At 47.1% G+C, this 16,063-nt stretch overlaps 1 protein-coding gene across 6 annotated transcripts in view; it reads right to left on the bottom strand.

Moving 5' to 3' along the window:
- Nucleotides 1-16,063, bottom strand: part of BICDL1 (BICD family like cargo adaptor 1) — a 54,297-nt gene that overhangs the window by 9,029 nt on the left and 29,205 nt on the right. Inside the window, exons 3-11 of one of the 6 annotated variants that reach the window (XR_005829565.1) lie at nt 13,166-13,282; nt 12,465-12,476; nt 10,965-11,111; nt 9,804-9,983; nt 9,273-9,491; nt 7,964-8,107; nt 4,886-5,016; nt 2,091-2,211; nt 1,068-1,176 (exon numbers count right to left, since the gene is read on the bottom strand). Coding sequence is in view for 5 of the 6 variants with exons in the window: in XM_040605492.1 (XP_040461426.1) it covers nt 2,091-2,211; nt 4,886-5,016; nt 7,964-8,107; nt 9,273-9,491; nt 9,804-9,983; nt 10,965-11,111; nt 12,465-12,476; nt 13,166-13,282 (1,071 nt within the window). In the remaining variant the exon portion in view is untranslated. The remainder of the gene's footprint in view (nt 1-1,067; nt 1,177-2,090; nt 2,212-4,885; nt 5,017-7,963; nt 8,108-9,272; nt 9,492-9,803; nt 9,984-10,964; nt 11,112-12,464; nt 12,477-13,165; nt 13,283-16,063) is intronic. The other 5 variants (XM_040605492.1, XM_040605511.1, XM_040605502.1 and 2 more) reach the window with 5 other exon arrangements.

The following is a 16,063-nucleotide window of genomic DNA, read 5'->3' on the forward strand; positions in this document are numbered from 1 at the left end:
GAAGCAGGCCTCTTTACTTCCGTATTCCTTTCCTACTCCCAGTAACACTCCTCCTGCCCCCAGTCAGATAATGATGAATACCACTGGGGGTCAGCTAAGACATGGAGGGGAGGTGTACATCTGCTCCTGTGCTAGGCTCAGATGTGCAGGATTTTGCTTGTGGCATATTTTATAGACTGTATGATTATGTGCTTACAGAAAACTGTAATCTTGTTGATGGCCCTTGGTAAAGTGCAGACTAGAAGTGTGCAGGAGCAAAACCTTATTAGATTAAAGCCTCCATTTATGCCCAGCTAAAGCACAGAATCTCATCCCCTTTTATCAGAAACATTCAGCTTTGCAAAGGAGTCCCCAAAATACATAAATTGCCTGACTTGTTTTGTGCCTCTGTGGTTGAGCTTCTGTTCTGAGGACATTAGGTGCTTGGAAACTATTTTGCTGCTGTGTAATAACACTTTAGGACTTTCATGTTGGAGTCAACTTTCTGTAGTGTTAGTGAGCCTGATCCTCATCTCACAGAGCTGATAGGAGCAGGGTTGGGGTTGCTGTATTGCTGCAAGTGGACAACAGAGTGTAAAGTGAGAAAGCAAACACCTGTTATTAAAACCCTAAGCTGGGGATACTCCAGCACTAAATACTGAGTGTACTAGTAAGTAGGTCTCAATTTATACCACCCACCCAAACTGAACGAGAACTTGGATATAGGCAGTTCCTATGCAGAGCACTGAATGTCACTTACTAGGTAACAAGGCTGAGAAGTAAAATCCCAGTCTGTATTTCGAGTTTTCCACATATAGATATGCTGAATACTGAGGATTAATGTTGTGTGCCTCAGCCTGGCTTTCTTTGTGGTGACCTGGGGGTAAAACCTCACCACAGGGTGTAGGATGCTGCCTCTTGTGCCCTGGCCTGGCGCTGGGATGGTGTGCGTGTATACAGAATATGGGTGGGTGATGGAGACCCCCCACTAGCCCTTCTTGCCAGATGACAGTGAGGACGGACACAGATGCGGGTGATGGTGGCAGCAAATGGAGCAGGCGAGGGGATGGAGGGTACAGGGAGCTCACCTCAAAGGCAGGAGGGGTGTACGACTAAAGCTGTTGGTACAGGAACTGAGAAAGGCCACTAGATCAGAAACCAAAGGAGCCAGATAGTAAAAAGCCCTGAGGAAGCAAACTGTAAGCAGGAGAAAGAAAAGAAAAGAAAAAAAAAGAAAAGAAAAAAAAAAAAAGAGAAAAAAAGAAAAGAGAAACGAAAACACAGTGGAGTTGAAACAGGAGCGAGGTTGTACGGGACAGGTTTCTACCGGTCAGGCTGGTTGTTAGTAGAGTTGGGGTCTTGCATGGTCTGCAACAAATTACTATAACTGGCCTGGACCTTTTTTCTTGTATCTTCCTGTTTTCTATTAAAGCAGCCCTCCCTTGGTGCTAGCTTCCAAGAGGAGACAGCTTTGCTCTTGAGGGCTCTCTGCCTTTACATGGGCTTCCCTCGTGTCCCCAAGTAGAGTTTCTCCAGGGCAGCAGCTGAACTGGTGCAGGTTTGGGTTTTTTTACCTTGATGGAGAGCTGGGATTTTAGCTTCTCCGTCTCGCTGGATCTTCTGAGTTGATGAAAACAGTGCAGCTATACCACAAAACAATTGCCACAAGCTCTCTGCCTCCCACCTTTCTGCTCCGTTATGGAAATGCAAGGACGTGCGGTGCCCACACATCTCCAAGGTTGTGCCTGCCCAGGGACACCTCCTCCACAGACACCTTCCCTCCCCAGGCCACAGCAGGTTACTCTGTAAAGCGTATGTCAGTTGTGCTGCATGCAGCCATGAGATAGGGTTTGTTTCTCCATTTAAAATGGGTATTCCTGTATAATTAATTAACAGCTCACAGCTGAAAAGCTTTGAGCAGGGGAGGGTTATGTTTCAGCCCCCTGAGCACCACTGCATCACTGGCTTCTGCAGAGGCAAAGGCAAACACTCTTATCTATGGATGCTCAGGCTGGTAACACAGCAAACCTACAGGGAAGGGGGAAAAGTCCCCCAAAGGTGCCTCCTGGGCTGCGTGCCTCCCTGCCCTGCAGTGACTGGGAGCTGCTCACCTGCCAGGCCTCCAGCTGCTGCGAGAGGTTCACCTTCTGCTGGATGGCATCCAGCAGCTGGCTGTTGAGGGACATCATGTCAATCTTGCACTTGGCCAGCTCCACCTCCACCGCGTTCTTCCTGGGGGAAAAGGGAGAAACTGGGGCATGTTACTTTTTCTTTTTTTTTTCTTTTTTTTTTTTAAAGGAAGTGGTAAACACATCCTTGAGGAGAAGTCAACAATTTCTTTCATTGGGAAGTCCCCAAATCTTAAGCAAACAAATCTCTGTTGTTTTCTGGACAATCTACTCATCTGAAGAATGAGACAGAACTATGGACCTCATTACTATAAAAATGGCAGATTTCTGGTAAGAACACTATGAAGAATACAAAAAGATATTCAGATATACTGCTGTGTAAGATAATATAGTGTGCCTAGCTAACGCCCAGCATCTGCCATTAAAAATGGAGATCTAAAATGAGGTAGAATTTACATATAAATGTTTTTTCCTTTTCTTCTGTTTACTAATGCATGGGAAAGGAAACGGTGTGTGCTAAAAAACAAATGATCTATGTCTGATCACTTGATCAATAAATTGCAATATAAAACAAAAGAAAAAACCAAAGAGTACAATTTTGCTTTCAGTTGGGACTTAGACTGAAGGAAGGAAGAAATGAAGAAAGTTTATCACAGCACATGCTTTTTTGAGAATGACAAACTGTTAACATACTTTGAATTAAATGTTGTGCTTTAAGGAAAGCTCCCAGTTTCAATGGGGTTGTGCTGGCCCTGGGAACACTGCTGCTGTGTTTCTTTCCAGGCATTTGGTGGCCACTGGGCATGTGATGCTATGGCCATAGTTGCCCAAAAGGCCCTGAGGGTTCAGTGGCTGGGATTTTCCAGCTGTTACTGGCTAGTGGAAAGGAATTATCCTCTAGGAAGGAGCAATTTCCTAATCTGCCAAAGCTGGGAAATGCTGCTCACCATGCTGGGAGCACACAGGTGAGCACAAACCTTAAGTTTTCAATTAACTGCTGTGTGATGGGAAACTGTAACTTGACTTGCTGGGAACCATCTCTCCTTGCAAACATTTTCAGGAGAAATAATTGCATCTTATTAACTGTAGCTAATTCATTGTCTTCTAATAGCTCCCTTGTGCTCTCCTGCAGAAGAGTGATTTGGGAATTTGTGTTTATATTCCAGGTAGTGGTTGCTTAACACCTCCTATTATAGGATCCTATTTTCCTATTGCTTCCTGTGTTGCCAAACTTCAGCTTCAAGCTAAAAATTTTCCATGCCAGATGTCTGCCTCAGGCAGTGATTTCTTTTTCTGTTCAGAGTTAGGGCTTTTTTGGGGGAGGGCTTCAACAAAAATGACGTAACCCTTGAGATGCAAGGTGGGAAGCATATCGTGAGCCTCCCAGACAGCTCTTTGCCTGGGAGCAGCCCGCTCAGTCTGTGGAGGGATGCTTTCATTTCTAGCAACAAGACACTCTTGTCTGCTTTCACTTGCAGCCACTTTCTGCTCATTAATCACCCGCCACTCACCCGTGCACACTTGTCACATCCCCCTTTCTCTGGGTTCCTGCCACTGTAAGACTGTCAGCCATAAATATTAGTGCTTTGTCCCAGCGGGGTCATTAACCATTGTGGAGAAGCTGTACCCTTCCACTCCCGGCTGCGGGTTTGAGCACCTTAAATAGCCTTTTGTGTGAAGCTCCCCGTTGCTGCTTGGATATTACTGGGGGATTTATTGCAGCAGCAGTGTGTTGCCATAGCCACAGCAGAACCATAGCCACAGCAGAACCAGCAACCCACGCGCACTGGAAATGTCAGAACCACCTCTCTGCACCCGACAGTGCAGCCAGGATGCTCCTGATTTTTGCCAACAGATGGAGGTGTTACAGAGGACAATGATGGGAATTTGGTAGCCAGCTATATGGGCAAGAACAGCATGGATGATCAGGTCACTTAAAAAAAGATGAAGGGATTGTGCATGCTGATTGATGCCCCACAGCCTCAGAGGTGCAATGTTCTCATGCTCCTCCTCTTGCCGAGGGCATGAGTGTTAGGCATTTCCGTAAGGAGGTGGACTGGTGGTGTTCCGGCCCATCTGCTTATTGGAGAGATTATCAAATGTATCCTTAACAGGGAGGTGAAAGTTTCTGCCTCTCTCCTCGAGGGAGAGACTGTTTGGGCAGTGTGGCAAGCCCAAGCACAGAGCTGGGCAGGGGCGGTATGGGGTACAGGGTAGCAAAACTGCACAGGACTTCAAGGAGGATGGGGAAAATAAAGTCAGAACAGTGGGAGAATCCTGAAAGAATAAATAATTACAGGAGTGGAGGAGATACAAAAAAGACCCTGGAATGGGAAAGGAGAGTGAGTGACCAGACAAATGGTTGAGGGAAGACGCCCAAGCAGGGCCGTAATGGGGATAGGCAGGAAAGCAGGGTTGTGTGTCTGGAAGAGCAAAAGAAAAAATATGACAAACAGGACAGACCTAGTGTTTCCATTTGGTTCCCCTCCTTGCTGCGACTCATACCAGCACTAGAGATGGCAAAAACATTGTTCACAGCATTCTCTTAAATGCCCCCAGTCTTGCCATGGGGTAGCTCTGGAAATCAGCATCTCCTGCCTTGCTCCCCAGCTCCTGGCAGCATTTCCCAACGCCAGCAAAACCAAGACTCACTTCATAGCTTTTTAGCAGCTACTGAAATTTATGGAGAGTAGGAGAAAGCCACCCTGGAGGTATTTCCTGCTAAGGCACTCTATAACTGTTAACCCAGCCTGGCTTTGGCTGTTCATGCCACTTACTTGGCAATGGCCTCATCTCGGTCCCTGATGGCCTGCAGGAGCCGTTCACTTGTCTCCTTGTCTTCAGCAGCACCTCGCAGCCGGTCCCGTTCGTCCTTCAATGTTGTCATTTCCACACTCAGCAGTGTGACCTATGGGCAGAGTGAGGGTGTGAAAATCCAGGATTGCTCAGATAAATTCACCACAATTGTGTGTGGGGGAAAAAAGCCACATGGGCCAACCTGGAAGCTGAGCTCACCTGCTTGTAGGAGAAGCTGTGTCTGCTGGGAGTGGGCTGTTAGTGCTAGTGCAGCCCCCCATGAAATGTGCCAGCTCTCCCTGGGGTGCCACCAGTGCCGGTCTGAGTAAGATAGGTCACCAGGATGCCCCCATTAACATGCAGCAACAGCACTGAAAGCTGTGCAGCTGTGCAGGGCAGGACCCACCTGCAACTTTGCTGTCACTACGGTATTGGTGCTGAAATATTGCCCCGCTCCAAGTGGTTTGTATTGTGCATGCATCCCCTCAGTCTGCCTATGGTGTTCTGATCTTTCCAGGGTTAAATTATTGCAAACATCATTTAGCAGCAAGTAAGATTTTTGGAGAGGGCTGTTAGGTCTCTTGAAGTAGTATAAAGCTAAAGACAAAGGATGTGAAAATTCCCTTTCATGCCATGCAAGGTGTTACTGGCACATCTCAATTTTAATTAGACTTTAAAATATGTGCGGAGTCTTAAATAGTCTCAGAAATGATCTATCGTTTTGGTCCTGTGCAGAGTGAGTTAATAGGGTGTGAAATCATGCAAGGATTGCATTAGCACAGCTTTGCAATATTTCATACACATTTAATTTCTTTGTCTAGGGTATACACATGCTCTGTTACGCTACTCTACCACCTGGAAACCCTCCCAGCTTTTGAACTACCTCCTTTCCCTAAATGCAGCTCAGTAGTGCTTGAATCCTCAAAGAAATCTTTAATTAGAGGGCAGACAGTCAAAAAGGGCTCATCCCATCAACAGCTTGGGAGGATCTGCTGTTAGCATGGCATGGCTGGGTTGGGGGTGGCAGGGGAGGAAGGTGTGAACGCACCCTGTCTGTGCACAGGCTCTCCACTGTGTGCTGGGGCTGCCAGGGAACTGGGGAGCTCTGCCTGAGCTGTGCCCTCCTGCAGCCCAGCTTGGGGTGCACCTCAGATCATGGATGTGATGGAGAGCAGTGGTGGGAGCTCTGTGAAAGGTGCTGAGAGGTTCTGCTGGAATCCCAGGGGACAGTGGATCAAGAAGCCCAAATAACTGTGTTTGGGGATAGGTTTGGGGGGTTAACTGTTTTTATCTGTGTTTCAGGTAAGAATGGGATACCACAAAGGGAGGAAACAGGCTGGGCTGAAGGTGTGAAACTGTTTTCCAGTTAAGACAGAGGCAGGGGCGATTCCTGTCTCTACCAGCTCACCTTGCTCTCAGGCAGGAGCAATGAGTGTTTGTGGTGCTATGAGGTCCCAAAAACCATTGAGGAGGAGTTCCCCTTTTATTGTATTGATACAAATGTCAGCACAGGGGGATGCAGAGGCAGCAAAGCAGTGCTGCCCTCGGTGGACCAGGTTTCCACATGCATTGATTTTCTTTAGTATTGAACTGAAGACAATGTTGCCTCTTCGATGGGAGGTGAGAATAATTATTAACCTTGAGCAAGCGTAAGGCTGGGTTATGGGCAAAAGCTGCGGGAGACAGGTACTTGCTGCGTGAGGCTGGGGTGCTTCTCCGAGAGCAATGTCTGCTGCATTTGTAGTTATGCCCCATCTTTCTCCATATAACATAGAGGTGTGAGAAGAAAGTAGAATTGCAATCTTCCCTTTGCTCCCTGAGTATTCAGAGCTTTGGTAGTCAGGGACTCCTACAAGCAGAGACAGAGGTCCAGACTTGCAATCCAGGGTGGATCTTCTTGCCCTTTCTGGTTGGGGAGTTTGGGGAGACCAGCCACAGCAAAGAACAACCAAATGCTGCTCCCTCCTGGTGTCCTGTCAAGGCTTTGTGTGTAAGGAGGTGCTGCATCCAGACAAGCAGGCTGGTGTATGGATGGTCGCTTAAAGTCTGTGAATAAGCCTCTAACAGTCTCTGTCAGCATAGCCAAGTCGCGCTGACCAAGCCCTTGTCTTCTCCACCTCACGTGTGTTTAAGGGCAAGGGGGACCAGCGGGAGGTGCACAGGACTATGGCAGCAAAGCCAGAGAAGTGTCTGGACTCACTGGGGGCAGGAGTTTGGACCTTCAAAGGTGTCTCTTGTGGTGGCTGCAACGCTGAAAGGTGCAGCCCTCAGGGAAGGACGGGTGCCAGGGCTGCTCCCTTGCTGCAGTCTGCCTCTAATCAGCTGCTTTGTCAGCAAGACATTTTCCCATCCTCATACATATGCAGCCATCACTGCTGGGTGTTTAATGATGCTCTCACTTTTTTTTCTTTGACCCCATGGTGGGAGGTCCCATAGCTCTATACAAGGCTGTCAGACCCCAGGCTGTGCTGACTTTCTGAACAGGGATGTGTTTTCTTCTTTCTTCTCCAAAAGGGTACAGCAAAAGGGCGATACAGCATGAATGGCAAAACCAGCCAAAGGTGTTAATTCCATTCCCTCCTCCAATGCAGCTGGTGCTGCACAAGCAGCTGCACTAAAAGCTGCTTCTGCTGCAGCCTCCGGATCCCCTCTGGCATTTGGAGGCTTGTCCCACAGAGATTGCAGAGCATCTCCTTTTGGTGCCTGTTCTCCATTTGCTGCTTTTGGCATAGGACTTCAGACACAGACAACGCTACATTCAGCGTGGATGCAGTGTGATTCTGTGCTTCGGCTGTGGTGTTGGTTTTGGGGTCGGATCATTCATTGCTGTTGAGATTGTCTTATTGTCTTAGCCTTAGCCAATGCCTACTGGCTCTGGGGTGCTGCCTGGTTGGCCATGATTAAGATTCTTTGTGTGTACATTTATGAGGGTTTTGGGATGCTGCTGTGGAAGGAGGTGAACCTTGCCCCATGCACAGCAGAGCAGCACATGGAAGGCATGTCTTGGAGGATGAACACAGGTGTTACAACACCACATGTAAAGTGTGGGAATTGCTAACCTGGCTGTGCAGTCGCTGCAGCTCCTCCAAACTCTGCCTCAGTTTCCCCCGTTCTCCCTCCATTAATTCCCTCAGGGCTCGCGAATCCTCACTTGTTCGCCTGATCTGTTCCTCTAAGGTGTCATCGTCACTTCGTCGAGAGCTCTGAGAGCAGGAAAGAAATCTTTTGCTCAGATTTCACTTTAAAAAAGGCAATTGCATTAATTTGATACTTATTTGGGATACAGGGTACTAAACAAGGAAGACAAAAGTGTCAATGTGACTTTAGTGGAGTTTGAGTTGTGTTCACATGTACCTCCACAGTGGAAACATGCTCAGCCAAGGGTAGCACTTCTACACATAATAAAAAAAAGCATGCAGACATGTTCTCACCTTGGCATAAACCAAATTTACAGAGACCTGCTGACCACTTGGAAAAATGTAACTAAAGTCTCTGTGTTTGTGGACTTTTCTCGGGACTCTTTATTTCTCATTTAACAAATACAACTTCATGTCTACGCTCAGCCACCTTACCAGCTGCTACAGGTACTGAAATGAGGAGGGTAAGTACTCCTATGCATGTCTGCAGTTGCAGGGTCTGCACTGTCTTCCTCACCATGGCATCTCATGTAAGTCACACTGGCAATGCAACCAGCTTGTGGGTGATGGCAATAGGCCTGATTTCAGCCATAGTGAAAAGTGAGGTGTTTTCTTGAAATTCTGCACTCCTGTGGATGCTGAGTGGTCCTCCATGCTTATCCCTTCCTCCCCAGCAGCCCTGGGACCATACCCCACAAATGCCATCTTGTGCCAGCAAAACCCTTCACTTGTCAATGTATTTGAGTCTGGCAGCTCTTGGCCAGTGTCAGTTCTTAGGAGCAGAACCTACTCACATAGGGGTTATGATGGTTTTGTGATCCTATTGCGAATAAAGCAAGGTTAGGAAAATCCCAAGAGAAATAACTGGTCTGTGATGTATGAGACAATCTGCAACATTTCCATGTTGAAACTCTTAGTTACTGCAAATCTCAAAGAAAGCCCACTTTCCTTAATTTTCCAGAATGACTCCCAGACCAATGACAGTTGCATGAGCTTGAAACTTACGGCGGTCTGACGACTGCAGGCTGAACGCCCATGTGCTAGCTTGGCTCTTGACTGACCATTTGAGACACATGGAGCAGGCTGTGCACTGTGACAGCCCATCTCTGTGGGCCACAGAGGTTTTCTGAGAGACTGGAGTCTTCAGGATCCAGTGGAAACCTGCAGCAAGCTCTGTCACCTGGGCAAGGGGACATGCACAAGCCAAGGTCTCTCTGTGCCACCAACTTACCGTGGAGTCTGCCCCATCCAGCACATTTTGTATCAGTCTTTTCAGCTCGCTAAGCGCTGCCCGTAGGCTGCCAGATGGGACGTCTTTGGCTGATGAGGTTTCTGAAGACTCATCCATGGAGGAGTCTGTAGAGACTGCTGAGTCTGCGCTGTCATTTCCTCTGAGATGGGAGCAGAGATACCGCACTTGGCAATATGCTTCCCAGAGCTGCAGCCTCAGCTGGAACAAGACAGCCTGACATTAGCCTGGGACATCAAGGCCACGGAGATCCTCCTTCCACGGTGAAGTGAGGCATGTGATTGCCAAACCTCACAAATATTTGTTCTAGTTTGCTATGTTGGTTTTGAAATGGATGCAGACATTTACTTTCATATGGTCAAAAGGGTGTTGATACCAGAGCTGAGACCCACAGCCCCAGTTTTCTGGTGCTTGGTTCAGCTTCAAATCCAGATCAAATGCATTAAAATCCCTCTCCCTTTGTGGCTGGTCACAGAGGTCCATGGGCTTTCCCAGGGGCCAGAGGGCAAATACCTGTTCTCGTTCTTGTTCCAGCTCCTCTGCCTCCATGCTCTGCTCTATCTCAGATAGCAGGGATGTGCTGGTTGTGTTGAAATTTTGGAGGCTTCTCTCCTCACTGAGCTCTTCTACCTTCCCCTGCAGCTGCCGGTAGGACAGCCGCACCTCCTGGAGTTCCAGCTGGCTTTGGTGCAGCTTGCAAAGAAAATCAAGGAATTTGTCAAGGAAGGAGGAAAAAAAAAAAGTGGAGGGAAAAAAAAATATGGACTGGATGAATCTCTTGGTTTGTGAAAGAGCTGAGAGGGAGGAATGGGTGTCACAAAAGAGGGTTTCCAGCCAGGATGAAAGTACTCTTGGCTGGTATTGCTATTTATTGGAGCTTAATAATCTCCAAATGTCATTAGGGACTGTTTAGACTCCAGAATATCCTGAAAGATAAAAATAGCAGGTTAATCAGCACTAAAATGAGGAACATTGTGAAGAAGTTGGGTGCAAAAATTTGCTGAAAACAACACAGCAGGAAGTGAATCCAAAAAGAAAAGTAATATAGACAAGTTTTTTAAAAAAATTATACACATATATAAATACAAAGATATATTAAAACAAGCGGAAAAAAGATTCAGACCTGTTTTGAAGAGCTGGGGATCACAGAAGAGAAACAGAAAAAGCTTGCTCTCTACTAAGATGCCTGACCCCACAGAGGGGCCAGCTTGTTCTCTGGGGAATGACGTTTGGTGACACACAGCTGTGAACACCATTGGGGGTTGCTGGAAACCATCCGAGCAGTGACAGCTATGAGGCCAGTTACTGCCCTCTGGAACTGCAGGGTCTAAAGAATCCCCTTCTGAAGCCAATTCTACCGTTAAACAAGTAAGTAAAATGAACTGCAACCAGAGTTCTCAGCTTCTTTTTATATTTACCTCATTTCCCCAGCACCCTGTCCCACTGCCTTGCTCTGATCTTCTTCCCAAGCTGCTCTTGGCTGTCAAGATGCCCCACTGCAGCTCCTGTTATCTGTCCCCAGGACCTTGCTTGCTGCCACGCTTACATAAGCCATTTTAGTCTTTCAGTTGTTTTGTCTCCCAGTTCCTGGTTATTTTCCTGGTCAATTTTACCCCAAATCACGTCTTTTACTGCATTTCCCTCCTTTTCCCTGTCCTGTCACTGCCTCCTCACCTGCAGGTCCTTGTCATGGCTTTGTCTTTCCAGGATGAGGACTCGGTCCTGCAGCTCCTCCACAGTTCCCTGGAGCAGGTCATTCTCCTCCATCATGGCACTAAGGCGATGCTCCAGCTCCCGCTTTCTGTCTGTCAGCATTTTGATCTGCAGAGGAAGGAGAGGCAGTGTCAGATCCTGCACTTTCCAGGGAGCAGAGAGGAGGGAAATCACCTTCCCAAGCAAGAAATGAAATAGCAAAAAGCAAAAGTATGCACGTATGTATTCTGTACCTGTATGAAAGAAATTGTATCTGTGTGTGGTTTAAAGCTTAGGAAAGCTCTAAAAGGAAACTCCTCCTTCACTAGGCTGCAGGGGCAGCTCCAAAGGTGCTGGGTGTGCATTGTAGGAGGCCAGGGAACAAGCAGAAATGTCCAAATGGACTAAACAGAGACCAGCCCTGCCCACCCCTTGTACCTTACAATTTGCAAGGCTGGGTAAAGCAACTTATTTTTTCTGGCTGGTCTCCAACTTAGCATTGGTAGCGTTTTCTTCTATACGGGTGCTGGAGACAACAGGGTGAGCCTGTGGGATCCTGCTCCCCATGGGGCTGTGCCACAGCACTGCCCATATGCTTTTAATTGCTGCATGTTCACCAGGTTCTCACCAGGGATTTTTCTGTCTTTACTTATGAAGACTCCTTTCTGTGCCATGCTTATTTTTAGCCTCCCAGTGATCAGTTGCCTTTAAAATTGGTTCATTTCTTTTAATTGTCAAGGGCAGTGATTTCAGGTGAAGAGGGACAGTGTGCCAAGTAAAACCTCTGTGATTCAGTTAGCTGGGAACAGTACACAGGATGAATCACACTACCCAAGGTCACTTCTTGTTTAACCAAGAAAAAGGAGCCTTTTCCCAGATTAATACACACAAGGACCTCTGGGAATTGGGTATGCCATTTACTAGTCCAGCATAACCCTAAATATTCCCTATGGCCTCCTTTCAATTCATGGACCATAGACAAGTTCAGCAACTACCCACTGCTTTCTTGGCCTCTTTGGGACCGTGTCTCTTTGCTGCTTTCCAGGTTGCTGGAAAGATTTGGCCACATGAAAGAATATTAGCAAAGTGCGTGGACTTGCTATTCCTGCAGGGTAAAGGCTGCTGTAGGTATTAGAAAGCTGTTCTTAGGTGACTAATGGTTTCTGAGATGTCTCTTCCCACCACCATCGTGATTTGCATGAGCTGGAGAAAAGGGGTGCAAGAAAAATAAGAGGTATAATACTGAGATTGTATTGAGAGTTCATATTTGGTATCCAAACACTCTGCAGATGACCATATAACAGAGAAAAACATCACTCTGCTATGGGCCCCTGCCCATGGGAAGGGCACAAGGGGAAAGGGATTTGGAAAGCATGAGACAAGAAGGACACAAGGAGGCAAGGTGAGGCATGCACAGTGACAGGCATGCATGATCACAGTGATGCACACACGGGCAAACCCTTTCCGAGGCTCCATACTTACTTCAAGGACCTGCTGCTCCACACCAAGGGGAGGGGAAGAAAAGGCGAGGGGCCAGCAGGGAGCAGGTGGGAGCGGGAGGAAACAAGAAATTGAGAGATTTTAGGAAAAGCTCTTCCAGACATCTTATAAATAAAAAAAGTGGTTGGGTAATAGAGTTGGACATCTTCTACCTGTCTAGTTCCTGTCTACATGGTCCCCAGTGACCCCTGTCAGGGAAGGGAAGAGTAAGGACAGTAATATCATTCCTGCTAATGTACCAGAGCTAAAACAGGTAGGGGCTACTTGCTTTCCTATATGTGTGGCTCAGAGGCAAGGGAGTATTGCTGCTTTCTTTGCAAGCGTGAGGAACAGAAAAAAACCCTTGCAGACCTTCCTACCATGCTCCAGATTTTAATCTGTACTGGGCAGCAGCCCTGCAGGAGCACAGCCATGGTTTAGTTCCTGGAAGATCCTTCTCAGCCATTCATTTTGCAGGTATGCGTGTGGCTGAGGAAGCAGTGGAAGCTGGCCTGTGCCACCCCAGCCAGCCCTGGGTTGCAGCAAAAATTCTCACTGGGGGTGTCCTTTGCCCCATAGCTACCATCCTCTTTGTTTGCTCCAAGCAGCAGGGTTTGTTTACTCAGTTCAGAGGGGTTCATTATAGAAGTTAAAACAGCCCTGGCCACCTTTTGGAAGAGTGAGGCTGAGCGTGGGTGACTCACCTCAGCCTGGAGGCTCTCGAGCCGCACGATGTGTTGGCTGCTGGAAGAGTTCTTCTCCCGAAAGTCCTCCCGGAGGGTGTGGACCTGAAGGGAGAGCTGCCGCTCCACCTCTGATGCCTGCAAGGAGACACCAGCTGGTGTTATCCCAGGGGGTCATCCCATAGACAGAAAGCAGATATCTCCTCCTGCCCACAGGAAGATCTACCCTGATATGACTTCTGCACAAGGCCTAGTTTTGGCAGAAACTCTGAAACCTGCACAGTTTGGGTGAGGGAGAGCAGCCATTCAGACCATGTTGTTTTTCCCTTGGGGCAGCCAAGGGGACACAGCCCATAACTTACTCCCACTGCAAAATAGCATGATGACTCCTTCGTCCTACAGGAAATTCAGTTTTCCTCAAAAATAGTAGTCTAGTTGGGGTTGAGAAGGAGACCAGGCCACTTGCAAAAGCGAGGGGAGCCAATCTCCATAGCCCCTACGAAACACTGCTATTAGATTTATACTTTCTAAACCTCTGAACATCTTTGGCACAGCTCCAAAATAACAAGTGCTCTTTGCCTCTGATTTCTGGCTCCCATCAGGGCCAGACAGAGAAGCACCCGCTCCAGATGACTGTCAGTGCAGGATCGCTGGGCTTGGCCCTCTTTCCCATTTAGGAGGAGGGATGCCCCATTTATGCGGGGTGGTTTGAGGATAGTAGAAAGGCCATTCCTACCTGCAGGATCCAGGCTGCAGTCAGCCCACATAAATGACAGCTTAGACATGTTAACTACTCTCCAGACAGATTTATGGCTGATTTTTACATGGTGAACACACTTGTTTAGGCTTGTAAGAGAACATAAGGTTTTTATGACAAATCCCTAATGAGACAGCACAAATGGATAGTTTTCTATTTAATTAGCCTCCATCAGGTTCCATTACACTTAGGCGCAAACCTCCCCCTCCAGCAGATTAGCTGGAAGTGAATTGATCCCCTTCAAGAGGCAGCATTGCTGTCCTGCTCAGGGCACAGGGTGAGCTGTATGTCCAACAGCAAATGCCATCAGTGGCCACAATGCCTCAGACAGGGAGGTGGAATGGGCAGAAGGGATGGGGGCAGGCAGAGAAAACTCGCCTTGGGGTCAGCAGCTGTGAGCAGGTTTGGGAGTGCATCGTTATATCTAGCAAACGTGGGTCAGGATTTGACTCAGGGTGCTGTGGCTGACAGGGAGTCCAAGGCAGCAGCTCCACCAAAGGGTGCAATGACTTTGCACTAGCAGTTTGTAACCTGAGGAATAAGCACACAGACCCAACCTTAGCTGCCCACAAAGGCAACACTACCCCCTCTTAAAAATGGTTCTTTATTTTGCACAATCTGCAGCAAAATAATCCAAATCAGAAGCAAGAGGTACAAGGCTGTTCCAGCTCCATTTTGTGGAGGAAACTGGCTGTTCCAACACTGCTTGCTTGCACGGGCAGCAGAAGACAGTAGTGTGGCCACCAAAATCAGCCAGGCTCTGACCACTGGTTTCTGGAATAAGAAATGGTTTCCAACAGTAAGAAATAATCTTGTCTACCAACTGGTTTTTAGTTCCCTTCTGATCCTGGATTAGCATAATTGGTCTTTTCCCCTTCTTTTAAGCCTCACATCAGAGGCCTTTGCATATCACCCTTACCTCATTTATTTAATAAAGCTTCCTTGCACAGACAGAGTACACAAAATATGATACCACAGCACTATAGGAAACGGTTGGTTATTTTTCTTCCCTTAAGCAGCTATAGATTTCAAAGCATCCTGAACAGCTATTAATTGGTGACACTAAAGAAGATGGATGGATTGTGCTTTTTTTGAATGATTCACTTGCTTTTGTAAAGACTGGTGAAACATCTTCATGCTGAAATACTCTGCAGGAGCTATCAAGGATGAAAAAGCACCAGATAAAAAGCACCGAAGGATTTTGCCTGCAAGACACTGACCACACTCCCAAGGAGCTCAAGTGGTATCAGATGAGATAACACACCAGTATTTGATGGTTAACTGTGTTATGTAATTTATATGCTAGAACAATTCTACCCACAGACAGTGTAAATGTACAATATAGCAGTAAGAAACACGGGAGTGTTAACAGCACTGTAAAAATCCCTGGTAAGACAATTTATATAGCTGCTGTTGTTAGTTCTGGTCCCCATCCTCAGATTGGAGCAGGTGCAGGGATGGGCTGCAAGGGTGATCCAGATCATGGGAAGTCTGTTACATGAAAAGAGACTAAAAAAGGATGGCTTGTTTTATCTCAAGCAATGAATGCTGAGAGAGCACTCCCTATAAATACATCACGGATAAGCACACAGAAGGGAGAAGTGCTATTTAAGCAGAAGCACAATTTTGGCAGAAAAAAATTATGTGAATAAACTGGATAAGGGTATCAAGGCTGGGAATAGGAAAATTTCTACATTTCAAAGGAGTTGCAGCAGGATTCCTCCTCCTGCACCGTTACAACAGGAGAAATGGTGGCAAAAATTAATTTTGTGATGAAGCTGGATCACTTTATCATGCATTTTCTTTCAGAGGGCTGCCTATGACAGAAGGGAAATGAATTGACCTCAAAGGTCCTTTCCGGTACTAGACGGCTTGCAGGGCTGTTAAGATTTGTATTCATCAGCTTTAAATCGTCATCTGGAATTTACCTACTTGCTCCTCAGCTTACATGCTTACACATCTTATCCTGCAGTTACAGCCCACATGGAGGGAACAGAGGACTCACTTACTGATAGCATTTAGGGCCCGAAAGCAGACAGGATGTTATGGTGTCACCTCAGCATACACCATTCACATCTTATCTCATGCAGTAGAGAAAAGTAAAAATAATACTTTCTTTAGCCTCACACAGTGCAGAACACTCTCTGAGCAGCCATTTAACA

The sequence above is a fragment of the Falco naumanni genome, chromosome 1, assembly GCF_017639655.2.
Source record: "Falco naumanni isolate bFalNau1 chromosome 1, bFalNau1.pat, whole genome shotgun sequence".
Classification (NCBI taxonomy): Eukaryota; Metazoa; Chordata; class Aves; order Falconiformes; family Falconidae; genus Falco; species Falco naumanni.